At 35.1% G+C, this 24174-nt stretch overlaps 1 protein-coding gene across 2 annotated transcripts in view; it reads left to right on the top strand.

The window, feature by feature from the left end:
• The first annotated feature begins 97 nt into the window (after window positions 1-97).
• The window catches only part of BCLAF1 (BCL2 associated transcription factor 1), a 28691-nt gene continuing 4614 nt past the window's right edge, over window positions 98-24174 (top strand). The window contains exons 1-11 of one of the 2 annotated variants that reach the window (XM_007468742.1): window positions 98-217; window positions 6496-6600; window positions 8359-8472; window positions 9330-10241; window positions 11525-12190; window positions 12334-12503; window positions 15021-15126; window positions 16226-16310; window positions 18885-19060; window positions 20173-20353; window positions 21428-21574. In XM_007468742.1, the coding sequence (XP_007468804.1) occupies window positions 8369-8472; window positions 9330-10241; window positions 11525-12190; window positions 12334-12503; window positions 15021-15126; window positions 16226-16310; window positions 18885-19060; window positions 20173-20353; window positions 21428-21574 (2547 nt within the window). In that variant the 5' untranslated portion in view covers window positions 98-217; window positions 6496-6600; window positions 8359-8368. The remainder of the gene's footprint in view (window positions 218-6495; window positions 6601-8358; window positions 8473-9329; window positions 10242-11524; window positions 12191-12333; window positions 12504-15020; window positions 15127-16225; window positions 16311-18884; window positions 19061-20172; window positions 20354-21427; window positions 21575-24174) is intronic. The other variant, XM_007468743.1, reaches the window with a different exon arrangement.

Raw genomic sequence — 24174 nt, 5'->3', positions numbered from 1 at the left:
GGAGCCGGTTTGGGGCGGAGGGGGTGGGGGGGTGGGTGGGCGGGGCCTGCCCATATATTTAGCGGCACCGGAGGCCACGCCCAAAATCGGAAGTGACGGAGAGGAGCTAGCGCGTCGAAGATACCTCTATGGTTTTTCTCCCGTGCTTGAGTCGGGAAATGGCCGCGGTGTAGTTACGAGGAAGATAAGTCCCGGGAACCGTGCTTCGGCGTGTCAGGTAGGCCTTGCGTTGCATTCAAATCACTCAAAGGGCAGTGTATGTCGAGGAGGAGTGAATATTGTTGAACCTTTTGTTGGTAGTGGTGGGTTGGCGGCGACAGGAGAACCCAGGAGACGTTGTACCGTTATTTATGCGTTTCCCGGTCAGCTTCCCTCAGGTTTTCGAGGCACTACGGCCCGAAAAGGTGGGGGTGGGGTGAGCAGCGGGAACGGTGTGCGCGCGGCTCCGAGCCTGGCTCGATACCCACCGACCGCGCGGCCTTCTCATGCGCTTGCGCAGATCTCTCTCTCCAACCCTTCCCCCATTTCCTCAGCCCGGACCTCTGCTCGCGCCTGACTGAACGCTCGCCTCGCGCACGCGCGCTTGCTCCTCCCTCCCTTCGCCGCCTACGGCCCCTGAGGCGGCCCGAGGTACAACTTGTGTTCGCCTCTCGCCACCTTTCTTCCCGGCCTTTGGGGCTTTGATAGGATCACTGACGTGCAGCGAAGTGCCTTGGGTAGGTTAGCTAACCGCTTTCCGCGTCGTTTGAACTCCTTTTCCCCGGCTTCACGCTCCCAGTCGGTTTACGCCTTATTTTGGTTACCTCACTTTGTCTTAGGATCCTGTTCCGCTCTTCAGACCCCGGCATCGCCTCCGGGGTTGCGGGAAAATTTTCTTCGGGGCTAATCTAATCGGGGCCCCCCGGTAACTGCTTTGAAGCGAAAGTGCACTTTTGACTGTAGGAGTTGGTGCCTAATCACGGTTTCCTAGTTTGGGCAGCTGGCCTTAGTCGATGGATCCAAGAACGGCCTCGCCACCCCCGGGCCTAAAGGGCAGTTGTGTAGTACCCGCGAAGCCACCTCGTTTCTGCGAGAGTTGCAGCCCCTTGTAGCTCGTTAGAAATGTTGCAGCAGTGGTTGGTACAGTTGGTGGTATACATGGAGGGGAGTGGTGAGTTGAGGTTAAGGACTTTGTCCTCATTTTATTTAAGTCCGTAGTTGGCTTTATTTACTTTTAAGGTTTATCTCGTCAGAATCGAGCAGCAGTACTGGCAGCTACTTTTCGATGTCAGAATTTTTTTTTTAATAAATCATTTGAATTGAAAAAACTGACTAAAGTTGGAGGCAGATATGACCAAAAATGATGTACAGAGATTAGCTGCTTCAGACTTGTATCTTTTTGCAGCAGCGCCTTTAAAATTTTTTTGGTATTAAAAAGCAAAACAAAATTTATTATCTCTCAATGTGAATATTCCTTCCGATTGGACTGTAGTTGAGAAGACGGGTTGGGCTGCAGGTCAGACAATAAAGAACGTTTACATAGGAAAAACCCCTACCAGTTTATTTGCATTATTATGTGATCCTAGCCAATTTAGGGTAGGTACTCGAATCGAAGGTTTGTGTGTCTGAAATAACTCACTTTAGGTGAACAACCTAAAGCCTGTTTACTGATGGCAGTTAGCTTTTTTTAAAAAATACCACACTTTCACTGATACATTGTGGTAAACATTGAAATCTCCCTTGATTCAGGTAAATAAAATGGTGGCAAAGGAAATTTTTTAGGTAGAGCTGATTCTTGACTTGGAAGAACAATAGTATTTTAGTACTTGGAAATAGACCTGTAAAAACTTGTCACTTGGTAGGCTCAGGCCTAGTTGAGTTTATTGAATGACTTAATGTGGGCAGCTAGCTGTACTAGATTAACTATGTGAGTCACGACTTACAGAAACAAAGAAAGTCTTTTCAGTTCTACATAGAGCTTTGGATTGGGAGTTTCCAGAAGCTACATTCAAAATCATTAGTTGTCCACTAGCTGAATTCTCCTGTGTAATTTACAGTGATTTATTAAATAACAAGAAGTAGGTAAGGGAATCAAGAAGTCCAACTTATATCTCTGGGTAGTAAGTGTAAATGTTTAGGTTATAGTTGTAGGTTAGGAATTTGTTCATTTATCAACTCCAGTTTCTTAAACAGTGGTCATCACTATTACGTCGGAGTCTTAAATATTTAATGTTTTATTTGTCCTCAGGGCTGGAAAAAAAACAGTCTACAAACATTAATGTAGTAATAATACAGGCCTGCATTTGTGTATTATTTTTGGAATTTTCAAACACTTAATTTTACTTGATCCAGTATTTCTCCTTATACTAGGTGGAGGCCAAAAAAGGTAGAAAACTTTAGGGCTACATGAACCAGGGATTGGCACACCCTAGTCTAGAATGAAGGTATTCTTTCTTTTTCTCAGTTCTGTGCGCTTTTTTTTTTTTTTTTTTTTTTTTTAAGCAGGCGGACAAGGAGCTGGACAAAGAACTAAAAATTTGCAGCTAAACCTATCGTTTTTTAAAGCTTTTACTTGTGGAAATTTTCAAGCACAAAGTAGAAAGAATAGTGAACTGTTTGTTATCTAGGTTAAATAATTATCAGCATTTACCAATTTTAATATGTTTTTTTTTTGTTTTTAATTTTTATTTTATATTGGCATATAGGTGATTAACAGTGTTGTGTTTCAAGTGTACTGCACAGTGATTGAGTTATACATATACATATTACCATTCTTCAAATTCATTTTTTCTGGAGTGTTTTAAAGCAAAATAACTTTTTTATAATGATGGTTAATGCCATATCAAAAATACCAAGCTTAAATATAGTAATCATTTGAAGCAAAATTAATAAACTACAGTTAAGACTGTCACAGACCAGGTTTACCAATAATGATAGTTAACATTTGAATGCATACCATGTGCCAAGTTGCTTATATTTATTAGTTCAGTTAATTTTAAACCTATGAATATCGTAATTAACCTTAAACCTATGAGTATCATAATTAACCTTATTTTATAAATGTGGAAACTGAAGCTGGAAGAGATTAAGGTAATTTGTCCAGTGTTGGACAGCTAGTTAATGGTCAAGCCAGAATTTTGAACCTAGTCAGTTGGAATAAGAGTCATGGGATATTAATTTTAGGATTATTAAAGATGTGAATAGCAATAATTTGTTTACAAAATCTGGAGCCCAAATTCCCTGAGTATGCTAAAATTAAGATGGCTCAAGTATGCTTGATAGGGTAACCTAAAGAATCTTCTGGAGGAGCTTCAACTTGTGTATTTTGTTGAGCCCAGTTGTCTTTTCTCTTTCCATCACTTGTGTTCTAGCTGATCATTATGTATTATTCCATAAACGATATGCTCTGTTAAGATATTTAAGAACTTTATTTTTGGTCCTGCTGCATGGCTTGAGGGATCTCAGTTCCCTGATGAGGGATTGAACTGGGCCACATCAGTGAAAGCCCAGAATCCTAACCACTAGGCCACCAGGGAACTCTCTTTAAGAACTTTATTTAAAAAAATAAAGTCTGACTCATCCTCTTGTGTTCTTCACTGGTTGGTGAATCATTTGGATAAAGGTGCATGAAGCACTTTATTCTCTGTCTCTTTTTACAGTGTGTTAGTAAGTGATCTTCTTTAGAATAGAGAGAAGATTGATTTGACATTTTGAATTATATATGTAGGTTATGGCCACATCAGGCACCTGTCAGGGTATCAGAGAGAGCACAGGAGATCTTGGTCAAATTCTGGATTAACTTTTTACAGTCTGTGACCATGGGCAGCCTAAAAGGGCAAACAAATCTCCTGTTTTTGCCCCCAAATTTGCACTTCTTCCAGATACTTGAGCCCAAAACTTAGAATTTAGGAGCACCATTGATTTTTCAATTCTTTCTTTTTTTTTTTTTCCTTTTTTCAATTCCCTGTGCTTCATACCACTAACAATCTGTGAGCAAGTACTGTTGACTATGTACTTCCAAACCAGATTCTGGATTTGCCTCTTTTTTCTTTCTTTATTGCTACCACTTTATCCAGGCAACCATTATATTGAACTTCAACCTTCTAGTTTGTCTCCAAGTTCTTCTTTCCAAGTTGTTCATGCTCTACCCAGCAGCCATCTTAAATCATATGGTGTGACTTCCCTGATCAGGCTTTCCAGGGCCTTCCCATTTCAGTTAGAATAAAATCTAGACTCTTTACTCTGGCCTACTTACTAGATGCTATTTGATTTGCTCCTTTCCTGTCTTCTCCTGTTTTATTTTATACCCTCTCCTTGATCACAGCGCCTCAACCTTCTTACTGGTCTTTGTGTCCTGAATTTGCTACATTTGTGTCCTTTGCCTAGAATGCTTTTCTTTTCTTGGGTCTTTGCAGTGTTCCTTGTCTTTAGCTTAACTGTTACCTCTTTAAACACGCTTCAAGGACCCACCGTAGTGGTCCTGCTCTTCGCCTCTTCACATATCACTTTTTTGTTTTCTCTCTTCCCCTAGCTTGAACATAAGCTCCAAGAGAGTAGGGAACTTAATGTCTCACTTAAAGTGTTTTTTCCTACACTAGAATAGTTGTGCCTGGCTTGTGATAGGCACCTTTGTTGTAAATTCATATGAATTCTGAAAGCTTAAATTCATCTGAAAGATGGGGTTAAATATGTAGTTTATAAGATTATGAGGATTAAATCAGGTGATTTTATTTAAAGTCACCTAGCACAGTTCTGGGCACATGGTTGGTAGTTAAATTTGCTGTAATTTGTTGATTTCTGTTCTTCTTTAGTTTTTGGGAGCGCAGGGACCTTTTACAGTTGTGTCTCCCATAATATTTAGCACAGTGCTTTGTACATAGATTTCATTAAAAAAAAAAAGAAATGGAGCAGATTACAGTCTTTATACTATCTTAAATATTATTAGTATATTATTAAATGTTAAATATAATTTACATTATATATTATTAAGTATATTGTGTGACATTTTATATATGATCATTGAGTTCTTGGTATGGATACTTGAGAATATATTCATAGATTGAACAAAAATGTATGTCTCATCTACTAGTCTAACAGCCTACAGCCCACAGCCCCTCCTTCCTCACTGCTATTTCTAGTGTATATTTTCTTGGAACTTCAGAAAATCATCACTTGGAGTAAAGAGAGATTTGGCAGTTGGTTCTTCTCTGGATATATAGAAATTAAAATTAGCCTTTTAGAATTGTTTGGGGGAAGTGTTAGCTAAAATGAGCCTTGTATCACTTCCAGCAGTGAATCAGTAGTATTGGACTTCTAGGTCAGCATAAAGTTTCATAACAACGCACCAATTTAGATGATGAGCGTTTTCCTCTGCCCACTTGGGGGATTTGATATTTTTAAAACTAAACATGCAAGGACTTTAGAAATCTTTTTGTTTCTGTATCCATGACCTTTTATTTTTGCTAATTTTTATTTTGGTGTATTTCCCTTAATTGCTAAGTTTCTGAAAGCTCAGATCTCTTAATCTCCTCAGCTGTATAGGGCTGTGGGTATTTAGGGGACATATTCTTGATTTACCAGTTTAATTTTAATTTCTTCTACTTTGTATTTTCATTGTTATTACATTTTTCATTGGATTGATAACTTGGTAAGATTCACAGATTTTCATAATAATTTTTTTTTCATTCAAGCTGGTTTATGAATTCCTTGAGTATAGGCATGTACAATGTTGTTTAGTTTCTGCTCCCCTAGTGTTTTTTGACTGTTCTTTGCACATAATTGATAATCACTGAATGTTATTCATTAGGCTAAGTTTTTCAGTAAATACTGAAACTGCTTAATAGTCTGTGCAGAATTTAAATTTATTTGCATAGTAATGGTAAATTAGGAAGAGCATTGGCTTCCAATAGATATTTGTTTCATCTACTGGCTGTTCTTTTATTGGAACATCTGTACATGTATCAGAATGCTTTTAGGCACAAAATTAGAATTACTGTGATGGCTGTTACACGAATTTAAAAAAACAGCTTCAAATGAAACCAAACTGTATGAAAGGAAGTGACCAGGAGAGATTAAGATAAATAGCAGAGCACTAAAATAAACTCATATTGTAGTTTAGTTACAAACTGTAGCGTTATGAATGCTAACTATAGATACATGACATGTTTTGATATACCAAGATGGCCACTTATGCCAGCCACTTTGGAATTTTCTGATAGGATGACAGCATAGCTTCTGTTTTCTAAAGCCCAAATTGCTAAAATTAGAATTCAGGTGTTTGAATTAAAGGTGCTTCAGTTTCATAATGCACTGCTGCATTCAGATTGAAACAAAAAAAGTTAAGTTCCTTTAAGCTTTTGTGGTTAAAAATTTATTTCCTGAATCAGTTTCCCATTCCCTGAAATATTTAGTGCCTTTATTAAGAGTTTTTTATAGCAGTGTTGAGTGTGATGCTTTGTAAACAGTGGATTTTTAATTTACCATAATTCAAATTCATATTTTTTTTATCTTTGCTAGGAGTTTGAATTTAGAATTTAATTTCTCAGAACAGTTCTCTCCAGGAAGAATTTTACAGTATCTCAAAGACTTCACTTGACTGCTTGATCCTCCATAAAACCCAAGGTAAATAATATCCTTTTTTCTAGTTTTCAGTTTTGGCTTATTTAAGAAAATGTGACTTCTGAACTCATGATTTAGACTGATTAAAAGTGATGTGGTCTGAAACTCTTGGGGGTTTTCTGGTGGCTTGTATGAAGTAAGCCAGATTGTAAAAGATAGATTTAAGGAAAAGATTGTCTATCTCTCTGCTTCTAGGTTGTGTGCCTGCTTCTACTTCTATAAACACATCTGCTTAAAGACTCAGAACACACAAAGTTATTTAAAAATAAAACAAGACAAAATAACTCTGCTTATTTAACTACCTTTCTTTATGCATGAAAGAGGAGTTCTGTAACTTAGCTTTTTTCCCCTTATGTGGGTGTTAAGGTAATTAAAGTTGATTGCTTATGTGCTAAACATTGTATTAAGTATATTACATGTATCAACTTGTTTAATCCTCACTGCAACTCTGAGGAGAGTACTGTCTTTATGTATTTCCCAACTTACTTGGAATTAAGAGTGAGAGAAGACAAAGCTGGTATTTGTCTCTTTGAAGATAGATATGTTTTGTTTTAAAATAAATATTTGACACCCCTTGAATTTGTCATTTATGTGGTTTTTTGGTGAGGAAGTATGCAGACATTATTGTCTCCTCTATAATTCAGCTCATCTTAGTACTTTCAAATAGTATTTCATAATGCTGAGCAAAGTCTAGGTAGGTCAAATAAGTGCCCTAAAACATTTTGGTAGTAGGAGAAATGGTTTAAATATACGGCAGTTGCAGGCTATTAAGAAAGTTTAGTGAGTTGATTTTTATGGAAAAAATTACTTATTTTGTATAAGTTAGTGGAAATTTAGAAATAGTGTAGCAGGAATAAAGTTGGGAGGCATATGTATATGTTTAATTTTGTGAAGAGTAGATCTTATAAATCATTTAGTCCTGTTACTGATTTCTGTGAGTATTGTATTAGATACTAGGTATTGTTTAGAAAAGTTAGAATACTGGTGCCCAAGTTCTCTTTTTCTTGTAGTTCCAAATTATCTCTTTCTTGCAGCAAATTATCTCTTTCTTCAGTTTATTCGTCTTTTATCCCTTTTCATCTTCTCACCAGAAGGCTACAGGGTGAACCTAGGCATTGTCACATAAGTCCATTTTTATTCTGCAGTCATGACCATTGAAAGCAGAGCCATGGCTCCAGCTGTTCAGACTTAGTGACCTTTATTCTACTAGGAGACTATCCATCACCATTCCAAGCAGTATTGTATACATGGAGTGGTCAATTTAGTCCCATTTCAAGGCCATAAAGCACTTATGATGGCAGTCGGGTAGGTTTATTCTATATTTTTTAGTATTGCGCCACTTGTACTTTCTTTTTTTCAGGTTCGTTATCTGTAATACTCTGATGTTATTTATCTTTTTTACAGGAGAGGTAGGCATTTGTATTGGGCATGGAGTAACATCTAACATGCTGCTGTAGTCTGATATCATTGCTCTTTCTGGCTTCTGCAGCTGCTGCCTTTTTGGATTGAGGCACATAGGTGGGGCAGTCCATAGAAATCTTCTGTTGTGTCTTCACTATACAGTACCTGTCATGTAGGTGAAAACACAGTTTTAGTTAGGGATAATTGACTGTCTTAGTACTCATATGAATAATGATGAGTAATATCCTTTGAGAAACTTACGTCTTGTAAATTCAATTTGTATCCGAAAATAAGTTAAATAATTGAAACATTTTCACTTGTATTGTGATTTTAACCTTTTTCGCTCTCTCATTTGACTAGGAGAAAAGAAATGGGTCGCTCCAATTCTAGATCACACTCTTCAAGATCAAAGTCTAGATCACAGTCTAGTTCACGATCAAGATCAAGATCACACTCAAGAAAGAAGAGATACAGGTGAGTTACTGTGCTTTTAATTCCTTAAATAATGATAATAATCATATCAGCTAATACTTATGAAGTGCTTACACAGAGTGCTACATTCATTAACATGTTTTATTCTCAAAGAACCCTGTGAATGGATCTATTGTTATCCTTGTTTTAGAGTTAGTTCACTGGGGGTCTTGGAATGTATTTCCTGCAGATAAGCGGGAACTGCTGTAACATTAAGAGATGAATTGGATAACGTAAGAATTATTTGGCAGTAAGCAGTCTTTGCATACTGTTTCATAGCTTCTAATTTCTGACTCTGAGGTCTCAATAGGTTTATTGTTTAAAAATGATAAACTCTGATTGTCTTTCTTTAAGTAGTAATACATACTTAACATAGAAAATAGAAACCACAAGTTGAAAATAAAAGTGACCATAATTTCATTACGAATTAATACTTGTTTATGATCTTCCTGTACTATTTTTCTAGGCCTAACTTTTTATTATGCATGCATTTAGCCAATGGTATTTCACTGGTGAATATTCTTCCATGGCGTTACATTTTCTTTTAACACTATCACTTTAAGTGCCTGCGTAAAGGTACTGTAATTTGTTAGTGTGTCCTATTGTTGGTTGTCAGTTTTTTCCCCTGTTTTCTGTGCCTTCATTCCTAAGTCCTTTATTTTCTCAATATTTACCTTAGAATTGAGATTTTCTTCATTGAAAACAGTAAACTTTTACTTTTGTATAAATGAGGGCTTTTTAAAAAATAATACATTTTTGGCTTTGACACTTTATTTACATGTTATATTCAACCAGAAGTATTTGGGATTGTAGGATGTAATAGTTTATTTTTCTTGGATTGATATTTATTTCATTTTTAGTTCTAGGTCTCGTTCCAGGACATATTCAAGATCTCGTAGTAGAGATCGCATGTATTCTAGAGATTATCGCCGAGATTACAGAAATAATAGAGGAATGAGACGACCTTATGGGTACAGAGGAAGGGGTAGAGGGTATTATCAAGGAGGAGGAGGTAGATATCATCGAGGTGGATATAGACCTGTTTGGAATAGAAGACACTCCAGGAGTCCTAGACGAGGTCGTTCACGTTCCAGGAGTCCAAAAAGAAGATCTGTTTCTTCTCAAAGATCCCGAAGCAGATCTCGCCGGTCATATAGATCATCTAGGTCTCCAAGATCATCCTCTTCTCGTTCTTCGTCCCCGTATAGCAAGTCTCCTGTCTCTAAAAGACGAGGGTCTCAGGAAAAACAAACCAAAAAAGCTGAAGGGGAGCCCCAAGAAGAGAGTCCTTTGAAAAACAAATCACAGGAGGAACCGAAAGATACATTTGAACATGACCCATCTGAATCTATTGATGAGTTTAATAAATCATCAGCCACATCTGGTGATATTTGGCCTGGCCTTTCAGCATATGATAATAGTCCCAGATCACCTCATAGTCCTTCACCAATTGCTACACCACCTAGTCAGAGTTCATCTTGCTCTGATGCCCCCATGCTCAGTACAGTACACTCTGCAAAAAACACCCCCTCTCAGCATTCACATTCCATTCAGCATAGTCCTGAAAGGTCTGGGTCTGGGTCTGTTGGAAATGGATCTAGTAGATACAGTCCTTCTCAGAATAGTCCAATTCATCACATCCCTTCACGAAGAAGCCCTGCAAAGACAATCACACCGCAGAATGCTCCAAGAGATGAGGCTAGGGGACGTTCCTCATTTTATCCTGATGGTGGGGATCAGGAAACCGCAAAGACAGGAAAATTCTTAAAAAGGTAAGAACTAAGAGAATTTAGATTATAATATTAATACTTCTGATCTTTGAATTCTTTTTGGATTTTAAGACTAAAAATTGCATTGTGATGTGTATTTAGCTATTTTTACTCCTGACTTCCTTCTTTATAATTCTAAGTTGGTTTTACTCATATCTTCTTAACTTTGGAAGTGAAGTATTTTAATAAATGTTTATGAAGCTAATTCATATTCCTCCTTTTCATTTTATCCATTTTTAGTCAGTCCAGAATTGAGAATATAAATGAGAAATTGAGTAGCATAAAGCATAACTAATGGTTAACATGTTGTAAAAACAGTAAAAACAATATAACTAATGGTTAACATGTTGTAAAAACAGTAAAAACAGATTAATTTTATAAGTGTTAGCTTATTTTGTTCTCTTCACCATTATAAAGTGACCTACATAAATAATGCAGTTATATTACACGTTCTTGTGTGGTATTATAAACAGTCCAGCTGCCAGTTTTTAAAATGTGCCTGACTGTAGAAAAGATAATAAAAGGTATTTCTTACTCAAGTAAACATTTCAAAGAGATACTTGGTTTGAATTCTAATTTCAAGCATTGCTAAAGGTTACTAAAACGCTTAATGGAAATGGGTTGCTAAGGTAGTGTGATTGACTTACAAATGAGGGAATACTGCAAGCATGCTATTTATGGTTTAGTGCTATACAATCTAAAATTAATTTTCTTAGTGAACTGATACATAGTTTCTACTTAATATTGCCAGAAATTATCATTTTCTATTACAAAGTATGTATGAACTATTTTGTGATCTAGATAGACTATTAAATATCTAATATTAATTACCTTGAAGTCCACTTTTTTGAACTCATTTATATTAGATGAGTGAAATAGTCTGAGATTTTGAGTATAATCATAAGTAGAATTTTAATAGATAAGTATATTGTTTATTAGTGGTTCTTAGCCTCAGAAATTAAGCTGTGTTGTATGTTCTAGAATCTCTGGAAATTTGGATTTGTTAGTGCAGAATTGTGGACTATAAATAGAACAGGTTTTTGAGAATGGCTTTACTTTTTTTAAATTTTAGGAAGTCTAATATGTAAATTTATTAAAAAACTCAGTACATAAGCTGTATGGATGCTTTTAATGCTTTTCAAAAGTGGAATCTGAAAAAGCACTTTTCAGTAGGGTTTTTTCCTCTTATTACTGGTCCTGTGATATTGGGAAGCACAATTAAGTATGCAAGTGATCTGCAATGAATGCAATCCAGAGTTACCATCCTCTTCTTTGCTTATTCACAGGTTCACAGATGAAGAGTCTAGAGTATTCCTGCTTGATAGGGGTAATACCAGGGATAAAGAGGCTCCAAAGGAGAAAGGATCAGAGAAAGGGAGGGCAGAGGGAGAATGGGAAGATCAGGAAGCGCTAGATTACTTCAGTGATAAAGAGTCTGGAAAACAAAAGTTTAATGATTCAGAAGGGGATGACACAGAGGAGACAGAGGATTATAGACAGTTCAGGAAGTCAGTTCTTGCAGATCAGGGTAAAAATTTTGCTACTACATCTCACCGGAATACTGAGGAGGAAGGACCCAAGTACAAGTCCAAAGTTTCATTGAAAGGCAATAGAGAAAGTGATGGATTTAGAGAAGAAAAAAATTATAAACTTAAAGAGACTGGATATGTAGTGGAAAGGCCTAGCACTACAAAAGATAAGCACAAGGAAGACGACAAAAATTCTGAAAGAATAACAGTAAAGAAAGAAACTCAGTCACCTGAGCAGGTAAAGTCTGAAAAGCTCAAAGACCTCTTTGATTACAGTCCCCCTCTACACAAGAATCTGGATGCACGAGAAAAGTCTACCTTCAGAGAGGAGAGCCCACTTAGGATCAAAATGATAGCCAGTGATTCTCATCGTCCTGAAGTCAAACTCAAAATGGCACCTGTTCCTCTTGATGATTCTAACAGGTAATCCACACTGATACCTAATAAATAATCTGTGGGTGGTTAGTTAATAATCCAGTTAATTATTTTCTGAATGTACTTCCCATTTTCATATTCAAACCAATGGTATATTTTGTTTATATGTGTCTGTTACCGATATGCTCCAGACCTGCTTCCTTGACTAAAGACAGGCTACTTGCTAGTACACTTGTCCATTCTGTCAAGAAGGAGCAAGAATTCCGATCCATCTTTGACCACATTAAGTTGCCACAGGCCAGCAAAAGCACTTCAGAGTCATTTATTCAACACATTGTGTCCTTGGTTCATCATGTTAAAGGTATGTTTAGTATGTTTCTTATCGGGAATTAAATTTATCTTGTAAGTAAAAAAAATGAACAGCTATGTGTAATGATTAATGCACCCCAGGGCTAGCAAGTATATATAGACTATTAAATTTTTGGAAAAATAGCACTATATGAAAGAGATAACAGTCTGGTTAACATTGACCTATTTAATAAAGTGATTTTTACTATTTAATAAAGTGATTAAAATACTAAATAGAATTAAAACATACCCTAAGAATCTGTATCATGATAAAACATGACGTAGATTTATACAATGCTAAAAGTCTTTTTGAAATGTACCGTTATACTGTATTTGAAGTGCAGGGTGCTTACAGATTATCTTTGATTGCATGCATGGGACTTGTATTAATGTACTCTTGGCATGGATTTATAACAAAGTGGGGCAGTATTGTTATTATTAAGAATTTCTTTTTAACTTTTAAAGAAACTTGAAACCAGTGGGGAAAAAACAGTATTAATTTCCTGTGTTAATTTTGTATTAGTTAACTTGTTACAATATTTGGCTTTTTTATATGGTAAACCAGAAAAAACATTATTAGGATTTTTAAAGGGGAAAAATTTCAAGAAATTTATAAGTATGTCGGATAAGTAGTGATTTTGTGAATAGTGACTTGATTAGGATAATAATTATGACATTTCTTTAGGTCCTGGGGTTGATAAGCGTGTTCGTTTCAACTGAGTAGTGATGTTCTATTTTCACTAGTATGTAGTTTTAGTTTCAAAGTTACTAATAATTTTCAAAGGTTTTAGCATGTGACTTTTTGGGCAAATAGAACTTGTTTTTATTATTTTGGTTTTGTGTTTGAAAGGCAGTTTACTTTGAAATAGTTTCTTACCCAGGAATCTCCATGGCTGTTGCTCTGAAAAGCCGTTTTCTGAAAAGTTTGTCTTTGGATGTGAGAACAACTCATAATAGCTGAAACTTGCCTTTAGCAAATTCTTTATGCATTTGATATTTCAAAACAGCGACTAGTTAATGAATTTCATTTTGACTGTAATTAAACATAGTAACAAAAGAGTCTTGTTATTTGGCTATAACTAGGTTTGTGAACCAGTTTATGACCATATTTCTGTGGTGCATAGAATATGAAACGTTAACATTTTTTCCTTTTTCACTTTTTTTTGACCTGTCTCCACATTTTACAATTTATTGGTGAATTTTGAGATCAGGTTTTCATAAAATTTTTCCTTTTTCGTTTTCCTTTTTTTTTTTTTTTTAAAGAATTGTAGTTATGTTTCATTATTCGTATTGTGCAACCAATCTGAACAGCTCTTACTTAACATAGAGCTGAAAATGCCCAGTGATGTTTTCTTTTTCATTGTAACTAGGTCCTGGAATATGTTTTGAAATGGCAAATCCATGTTTCAAAGTAAAATAGCTGTTGAAAGATACAGGCAAAGTTGAATCTTCTGTCTTCCTGGCAAAAATGGCATAAAAACTGAGTTGCTAGCTCAAATTCCTGGGTTTCATGGAATTATGATTGAGGCACTACCCTTGTAGTGGCCGTTTCAAGTTTTAATGATTGGTTATGAGACATGTGCTGGATATTGGGCGGTAAGTTGACACAGATGTATGTTGACCTGTTAAGCAGATAGCTTGCTTCATAATGTAACATTTCATGACTTTATACGTCTTTCTATATTACATCTACAGCATATTTTGAAATGGTTTAAAAACTAATCAGTATTGCTATTACTAATTTTAAAGTTGTTAAAAGAAAGACAAGACAATAATATCAAATGTGCTGTCAGGTTTGCCAAGATGCCAGAGTTTTGGAGTAATTAGTGAGTGTTAATTGATTTAAAAAATATTTTTCCAATTGAAATGGCAGTATTCAGTTTTTTCTTAAATCCAGTTTTTGTTGTCAACATAGTTCTTGCTGAAATACTTTGATTAGCTTACTAAAACTAGCAGTATTCAGTTTTTCCTTAAATCCAGTTTTTGTTGTCAACATAGTTCTTGCTGAAATACTTTGATTAGCTTACTAAAACTAGCAGTATTCAGTTTTTCCTTAAATCCAGTTTTTGTTGTCAACATAGTTCTTGCTGAAATACTTTGATTAGCTTACTAAAACTAGCTGTGTAGTTATAGCATTTTGTTTCCTGCAAATGATTACTTGAAGTTAACTTCATTGGTTCATATTGGCAAGGCTTAAGGACATTCACATATTGTTCCTTTTTGTTCTGTTTGAGGAAGTGTAGTGCATTATTGAAATGGAATTAGAGACTCAATTTAATATATTTATTGTTCTTGGTCTATATGCAATATTGACAGGGACCTGTGAGGAACTTTGCATCAGTTACCTGTTGAGGTACAAGAAGTTACAAGGGACAGGGTAGGAGTTCTTTGTAACACTTGGTTCTCTTCTGCTAGGTTTCTTGAGTATTTTTATTTTCTTTTCACCTGCTACATGCCCTTCTGTCACAAATGAAAATCCCTCTTAAAGTAAAGATAAACTAACTGGGCAGTGTTTCTCCTAAATCAACAGAGCAATACTTCAAATCACCTGCAGTGACTCTAAACGAGAGGTTCACCTCGTATCAGAAAGCCACTGAAGAACATAGTGCCCGGCAAAAGAGCCCTGAGATACACAGGTACTGTATACTGGGCATGTAAAAATGTTGCTTTGATAGGAAGACACTGTTTAAACAAGTTTAGGTTGGAACTTTAGACAAGATATATGGAACTACATGGATGTCATGACACAAACGAACTTTGATTTGTAGCTTGAATAAATATATTTCCAATCTTGAAAAGTTTGTAGTTTACTGTTTCTTAATTTTCAGTTTTATTTGGTTTAAACTGGTTGTTAGAACTTAAAACACTAATTCTTATCACTTGCCAGTATGGAATTAAATAGTTACCACATCTGTATGTTGGGAGGGGGTTGGATGCCTAGAGTAAGTAACCCTTGAATTCGATTTACTTCCAGTAAGTTTATAAAATTAAAATGCTTGGTGAAAGGTAGAATTGTTTTTCATGAAAAGATTGTGAATGTTGAAGTCAGATGGTTATGTTCCAGTCCTTGCTCTCTCACTTAATTGCGTTGTGATAAAAAAGTTATTTAATCTCTTAACATTAGTTTTTCCCATCTACAAACAAGAATAACAGTGCCTGTTTCGCAGGGTGGTGGTGGCAATTAGTATTGATTATAAAGTATCTAATTCGGTGCTTAATACAAAGTAGGTATGGTTTTAGTGGTCACTGCTGAAGAGGCACTGAGAAGATGAAACTGACACTAGCTTAAAAAGGCAAGGAGAGACACAGAATAAAACTAAAGATCTACTGAATCTGTAAAAATATTGGAGATACTTAAGAACAAATAATCCTATTTGTGTATTCATTGATACACAATGATTATAATTGTATGATGATTAACCCTTAAAATGATAATATCCAATTTAATCAAAACATGTTTTCCTTTTTTTGATGGTTAAAGTAAGCTTGATATCTTAAAAGGTCAGGCTTCATTTATATATAAAAATTTGGTTGAAGCATTTTAAATTCATTTTTAATATAGTTTTTATTTCTTAATTATCTGTTAGGAATTAGGTTAATAACCTTGCTGTGCTAAATTAGACAACTGGGAGAGAAACAACTGTCTAGTATTTCCTTTACAAAAATGGACAATTTTAGGAATTTGTGGAACCATAAAGTTAATGTGACTACAAATAGACTTTATTTTACATTAAGGAGAATTGACATCTCTCCAAGTGCCCTGAGGAAGCACACGCGTTTAGCAGGGGAAGAGAGAGTTTTTAAAGAAGAAAATCAAAAGGTATGTTTTGAATGGACCTTTTTTTTTTCTCATGTTAACTTCAGCTTAGTTGATGATATTGTACTAATAAGCATAGTTTGTGTAGGCAAAATGTTTATGGATATCATTTGTAACTTGTAAATACATTATGTATGTATTTATGGTAGCGTATATAGTGTATCTTCCTAGAAGAAATCAAGCTGACACTCGTACTATATATCTAAGTTAAACCAAGAATAATTTTTTTTAAATGCTACTGAAAGGAAGAAACTAGTTCTAAGAAAAGGGCAAAGACTCAATGAGTAGACAAAGGAAAATTATAAAAGCAAAGATACAAATTATATTAGGGTTTCTGTTAGAGGTGAAATGGATGAGCCAGAATAAATATTCCTTGATTTATGTGTGCCTAAATTAATATCTCTAGGTTCTTCACAGAGAGAACAAGAAGTAATCTCCATGCTACTGGGCATTTTTGATCTGGACTAAGAAATAAGCATTCTAAGAACTGGTTTACAAATGAACATTTGGAACAAAAACGTACAGTTTTTGTGGATTCGGGGGAAGAATGCTTTTAAACTTGAGAAAGGAGTCTGAATGACTGGAATTACTGGCGTTGGGGTCGGGGGAATCCGAGTATGGAATTCAGTCGTTAAGGGACTCTGATTAATTGCTAATTTGAAATTGACATTTTCAAGGTAGATTATATGACAGTCCATAAAAGTCTAGTTGAAATGTGGAGCAAGGTTAAAAGGGAGCAACTGTCTGTTGTACTGAAAAGGCTAGGGAACTTGGAAGTGTATTGCTTGGTTCCAATTCTGGCCATCACCGAGTACTGTCTCTGTGATATTAGGAAAGTAATTAGCGTCTTGGACATTGGTTTTCTAATAGGAAGGGTGAGAATACATCTATCTTGCAGAGTTGAATAATTGAGCTGTTATGAAAACATTGGCATTTTTATTACTAGAAGCCGTTATTAATGGTTGTAGTATATAACCATTTTAATTAGGCATGCTATTAATTCATTAGATAAGAAATTTAGAGCTTAGGAAGAAAGTGGTTTCTTTGCATGGGGCACATTAGTCTTGGAAAACCAGATTCTGAGAAGTGAATGCTAATTTTGGCTTTTACTTTCAATACCTTGGGTTCACTGTTGGTTAATTTTGTTTTGCCCACAATTTAGTCTATTCTTGTACTCTGACAGAGTGAGTATCTTCCTTCTCTCCGTTACTCAGACCGATTTTGATCGAGAGGAGAGAAAATAGTGACAACTAATGGAAGGACAAGAGGATATGACATTGCTTTTTATCCTTTATCTTCCTATCTGAGTGAACAATTAACATATATGTAGTACTATGTAGTTTATATATGTGTGTGTATGTATGTATGCGTATATGTGTGTGTGTGTATATATATATATATATATATATATATATATATATATATAGTTTGGGTATATGTGTGTGTGTGTATATATATATATATATATATATATATATATATATATATAGTTTGGCCTTTACAAAATACTTATATTGTTACTTGTGGACTTGGTAATAATGTATTACTAGGTGAATAGGAAGATATTTGCTCTTGAGTAGATTTTTCTTGTTACAGTGGGAGCAAATGGGTGAGTAGTTGGTATCATTTGGAGATACGAACGTTTATGAACATTATAGCTAGACTTCCCAGAGTAAGTACTTCTTATTGTTGAATACTAGCAAGGATGTCCACATTGCTTAGCATCTTACTGATGTATAATTTTTCTTCATTCCTAGATGCCTCTTTCCATCTTCCTAAATTATATAGTATTTGAAAAAGCAATGGAACAAGAAGGAGGTGAATTGTGACCCAGTTAAACTAATGTCCGTTGCAATACCTGAATTGAGAAAGGGCAGTATATGGCCCAGATACTGAGTACAGAATTGGGAATAATATCTTTCTGGCTTTGTTTCTACCCTTGTTCAACCTCAGTTGGTTTCATTAATCATATTATGCTTGCATGTTATGGAAATTACAGAATACTTAACTTTTGAAGTGGTTTTTATTGGGTTGGTCAACTTATATGGGAAGAGCTTGATGACAACGAGGCTTAAATAATGAGAACCATTACTTTAGGATCCCTTAGCTTTATAGGCAGATGGCTACACCCACAACTGAGTATAACCTCTCTATCATTGTTAAACGATATAAAAAACCATTTTGAAGGATGAAGGATGATATTGCGGATGTGCTGAGTGGAAAAATAATTGTATCATTTTACTGTATGAAAGTTTATTATGGATTGCTTTGAACAAAAACCTATGACATTTTCAAGATGATTACCTTTTAATAATTTCCCCAGTCCCATTATACTTGTGTACACAAACGTTTAGTGAAAACATCAAGTACATTTTTAAACAAAAACTAAGTATGGAAGTAGTATGTTACTCATTCTTTTCTGATACTAAAGTGCCAGCTTAGAAACTGGCATAAAATTTGGTTGTGTGTGTGTACACACACACACACACACACACACACACACACACACGCACATATATATGTATTTTTGTCCCTGTGGTTTCCCTGAAATCTGTATTTTATATCTGTCTTTTATAGGGAGATAAAAAATTAAGGTGTGATTCTGCTGATCTTCGGCATGACATTGATCGTCGGAGAAAAGAAAGAAGTAAAGAACGGGGGGATTCCAAGGGCTCCAGGGAATCCAGTGGATCAAGAAAGCAGGAAAAAACTCCAAAAGATTACAAGGAGTACAAATCTTACAAAGATGACAGGTAATTGTTAAAACTGTCTGAGTTAGGTTTTAGCTTCTAATTAGCCTTTAATAATTGTCAGCTTAATTGCTTTCAATTTTGACTGTGTAATCGAATGTTTAAATTTAAACAATTAAAATTATTTGTTTTACAGCAAAAATATATTTGTCTTTTACACGGCTTATGGTGGATGAGGACAAAAACTTTGGAATAGCAAGCTAACACTGAAAAAAAAAATGACAAATTAATGTGTCCTATTATCCAGGCTACATCAGGAGGTTGGACTTCAATGCAGTGCATTTCTAGAAACAGTTTGTGTAAGAACTTTGGTTCGTTATGCTTGATTCCGCACTTTTTCAACTCATAACACCCAGAGTACAAGAATTTTAAACTGATGTCTAGTGGTTTAACATGGGAGAGATGGGGGGGAGGAAGGACTAGTTTTTTTGAAATAGCAATGTGTATTAGTCTTTCAAAGTAATGTTTCCATGGATACTGTTAGAAGTGGTAAGAGTTATCGCAGGTATGACCTTTTCGGGTGTTGCATTAGAATCATGTAAAGTTGATCATCATAAGAGTCAAATAAATAATAGGAATGCTAAGAAGTTGTATAGATAATTGTTTTCCTTGCTATTCATTAGGTAAATGGTGGACTTTACTTGTGTTTTTTAATTTATGACTGGTATTTGTAATGTCATATGCTTTTTATTTCAATAACGGAGTTATGGCCTAAACGATATCAACTGTTCTCACCCAGGGTGTACAAACTGCATTCATTTTGAAACATGGCCTTAAGACCATTCTTACTTTTTCCTACTCTTCTCTTCCTTTCCTTAAAATAAAAATAAGTTAAAAATATTGAAGAACTGAACCTTATTCTTGAAGTTGCCAGACTGCTAGTTTCTAACTGGCATGTCATCCCATGTTTTTCAGTAGTCATGTAAAACGAATATTGAAGGAGAATGGAAACAGACTATGTCAGAGTTTAACACCCAATCATTTTAGTTGCATAATAATTTTAATAGGGGATAGTTTCTTTGACTTGAAAAATATCCCTCTTATTATAAGATTCAACAGGGCCTTTTTATCTTTTTAAAAAATAGCACACATTTTTTGTTTGCTTTATTTTGCAGTAAACATAAAAGTAGAGAGCAGGATCATTCTCGATCTTCATCCTCTTCAGCATCACCTTCTTCTCCCAGTTCTCGAGAAGAAAAGGAGAGTAAGAAGGAAAGAGAAGAAGAATTTAAAACTCACCATGAACTGAAAGAATACTCAGGCTTTGGAGGAGTTAGCCGACCACGAGGAACCTTTGTAAGTAATAAAATTATCTTTGGTCATTTGGTAGAACTTAAGAGTACTATACATAAGGAAAGTAAAATACATGTTTTAGACATTGTCTGTTGTGTGAGTCATTACTCGTATAGGCTTGAAAAATAAAATGGTATTTGATATATCGTCATTAAGAAATGCCATTTAGGGGGAGTGAGGAAGGGCTGGAGCTGGGATGATGCTTTCTTTGTATATAAAGTAAAAAATAAATGTTTTTGCCTGATTTTAAAAAAATAAAATGCCATTTTGAGATTTAGAAGCATCTATATAAACTAGATAATTTTCCTTAACATTGAAATCAGTAACTGTACATAGTGCTTAGAGACCCAAGAGTCAAGCAAAGTTAGTGATTGAGATCCATTTCTTTAATCACTTAGTCCTTGAAAAAAGTCTTGAAACAAACAAAAAAATCCATATGTTCATCTCTGTATTGACAGCTATTTTCATTTTTGCCTATTATCTTCAAGTTCTTGCTTATCCGTGTATCATAGAAATTATATCTTTTCTTTTATTCTACATAGCATATGCATTATTCCCATGTTTCCATAAATTTGTTACAATTGTTAATATAATGACTTCATTGTAGTGCATCTTCTTGACTCTTTATTTTCTAGATTGATTCCTACCTTGAGCAAGTATCCAGTTGGTTATTAGTGGGGTTCACTAATTAGATCATTTGGGAAAGAGAAGAGCTTTGCCTGTATGGTGATAGGTGTAGTTGAACACTTGGGATGTTAGTGTTAGGAATTAGACAACACTTTTGGCTAGTAGAAGGGAAACAAACCAACTTGATTATTTAAGAATTTTAGTTCAGGCTTTGAAAGTGCAGTATTCTGACCGCACTTTTAACTAATTAGGTTGACTGCATTTCTTCTTAACCTACTCAGCTTTCAGTAGGCAGAATTTTTTGCCTCCTTACTGGCCTCAGTGGCCATGAAGTTGAGATTTAGGAAAGAAATTAGGGAATGTTTTTTGTTACTGCAGTAAAATTAGAGTTTGCATGTAACTTAATACCTCTTGATTTCACTACTAAACAACTTTGTTAATGTTAATCAGTTTCGAATTAGAGGCAGAGGAAGAGCCAGAGGAGTTTTTGCTGGGACAAATACTGGTCCAAACAACTCAAATACTACTTTTCAAAAGAGACCGAAGGAAGAGGAATGGGATCCAGAATATACCCCAAAGAGCAAGAAGTACTTCTTGGTGGGTGTTAGAAATCTCTGTTTATTTGGTTTGCATTAATTTTCAAAGCATACTGGGTGAATACATTTGAGTACAGGTATCCACTACTATGAGAAGATTTCACCATCATATAGGAAACTTTTAAAATAAATCATTACCCAGGTGATTTTGAAGTTTTGAAAATGTGGGTCCCTTTAGTCCTGTTTATACTTTATTGATATCACCTGTGGGCTGATCAGGGTAAAGTAAAAATATACCTGATTTGATAGCCACGTTCAGAGAAGAACAGTAACTTGTTTCGTATCTGTCTATAAGACGGTAAAAGTTGTAGAAGCTTCTAATGAAGATTTACTTTTCATCATCGCAGCTATTTGTTTAATTGAAAGACAAGGAGAAGAATTCTTTCACAGTACATGTAATTAAGGTTCTCAGGAGGCTGTTAACTTTTATTGGAGTAAAAGCAAGATGAAAAATTGCATTATGGAAAAGTTGCTAGATACACATTAATTTAGTGCTTCCTTGTGATGCTCTTCTCTCTGAAGTAGTTTTATAAGGGATGAAGCCAGAGGAGGTGGGTCCTGAAAGATTCTCTAGGTAATGATGGAAATTTTCTGCACTTTGGCATGGGAGAAGAGGGTTTTTTCCTGTATTATAGAAACTTGAGAAAACACCAAAAACTATTACCAGAATACTCATTTTTGTCATAGCTTCTCAGGGAAGTCATGTTTTAGAGACTATTTCTGAAGACTAATTGTTTTGTCGAAGCAAGGAGGAAAATAGTACTGGATTTTATAGAAATGTATCTTTCATTTGGCTTTTTATGAATATTCTTGAATAAACCTGAATGTCCATGCCGTCAGCTAAATTAGAGTTACAGAGCTGTATTCTGAAGTAGATCTATATTTTGTTTGAAGAATAGGCATTGTAGCTGTTTCAAAAACTAATTTGCATTTGCCTCTTTTTGGGGTACTTTAATGGCCAAGAGTCTGAAAAAGTTAAGCATAATGTTTGCACAGCATATGCTCATGTGAGGAGAAATTTATGCTTGAGTTGACAGTCTGGAAAGTGAAAGGCATTTTATTCAGTTACAGGAAAGTTTAAAAGACCTGTCTCCTCCTCGATTTAAGAATTTATGAATAGACTGCTGTTTATGCTGTAGATGGAAAGATAAATATGATTTCAATTCTTGGCTTACGAGACCTAGTAATGGAGAACATTCTAAACACATATGGTGGATTATTGCAAATGAGATACTGATTAGAAGAGACTTCGTAGACGATTTTGGATTGAATATTGAGCTTAAAAGATGAGCAGGTGTACTGTAAGAAAGCAGGAGTGAAACATCCTTAAATAGAGAACTCCAATACTCAGATGGCTAGATGATTGGTGTAAGTTTGGGAAAATTAAGAAAAAGCGGGAGCCAAATTTTAGAAGGCCATAATACTTTAATGAATTTGGATGTTAAGCAGAGTTTGGAAAATCATGGTTGTGACAAACAGATCTGGGAAATAATTGTTTGAACTAAGGGGCTATAGGTTTGAGAAAAACATAAGGAGCATTTATGAAGGCTTATTCAGGGAGCCACTAGTCAGGTGTTGGTAGTGAGAAGATGGAGTCTCTCAAAGATAGGGAATAAAGGGGAAAACAGCTAATTTGAGGTGAAGATTAAGTTCTGTTATTGAAGTGCTGGGCAGAAATTAAGTGGAAGTGTGCAGTAGGCAGTTGCTAATGCAGGTCAAGAGAGAAAAAAGTCCAGGAGCCATCATTCAGTCACAAAGCCACAGTAAGATCATCCAGTCAGAAGAGATTAAAAGGCCAACCTTGCAAAGGTGGGGTGAGGAGTGAGTGAGTGTAAAAATACCAGGCAAATAGAGCAAATGTGAAAGGACAAAAAGTTAAGAGGGAAATGAGAGGTGAACAAGTAGATTGTAATTGTTTAGTACCCTTAAACATGTTACGAATATTTAATTTAGGCCAGGCCTTCATTTTTCTATGGTGTTCTTTCAGTCTCCAGTATCATAGTTTTTGTCTTAAATTGGGACATAATTATTTTTTATTGTCATATAGTTAGGCGTTAGTTAAAGTAATTAAGAAGAGTGTTATTTAACATTTTATATGTTGCTATTCTGGGTTATGTTTTAAAACCTCCATTTCTGTATAAATATAAGCGTACACATGCATTTGTCACAGACTAATGCTCACTAGAAGTAAACTTAGCACAGCACATTTTTTCTTATAAATCAGTTTCCAAAATTAATTATTTTGGTTCTTAATTAATGAGCTATTGGAATGACAAGTCTGGTTTTTACCTGGGAATTTAAAGTTAAAATATTTTGCATAGTCTGAATAGGTCTGACTCTTCAGACAGCTAGTGTTGAGAATAGAAATATTTTTAAAAAATTGAGACTAAATGAAGTTGAAAATTATAGATTCCCCTAGGTTTTGACAAACATGGAAATTTTGTCCAGAGTATTGAAACATTTAATACTTAGTAAAAATAATGGATAGCATTTATTGAGCATATACTATGGTAGGCACCATTCTAAGTGTTTCACATATATGAATTTATTTTCATGCTTATGAAGTCCTTTTGAGGTAGGACCATTATTCCACTTGTATAG

The sequence above is a fragment of the Lipotes vexillifer genome, unplaced genomic scaffold (genome assembly GCF_000442215.2).
Source record: "Lipotes vexillifer unplaced genomic scaffold, Lipotes_vexillifer_v1.1 scaffold1572, whole genome shotgun sequence".
In the NCBI taxonomy this organism is placed as follows: domain Eukaryota; kingdom Metazoa; phylum Chordata; class Mammalia; order Artiodactyla; family Lipotidae; genus Lipotes; species Lipotes vexillifer.
This window is presented reverse-complemented; position numbering and strand designations above follow the sequence as displayed.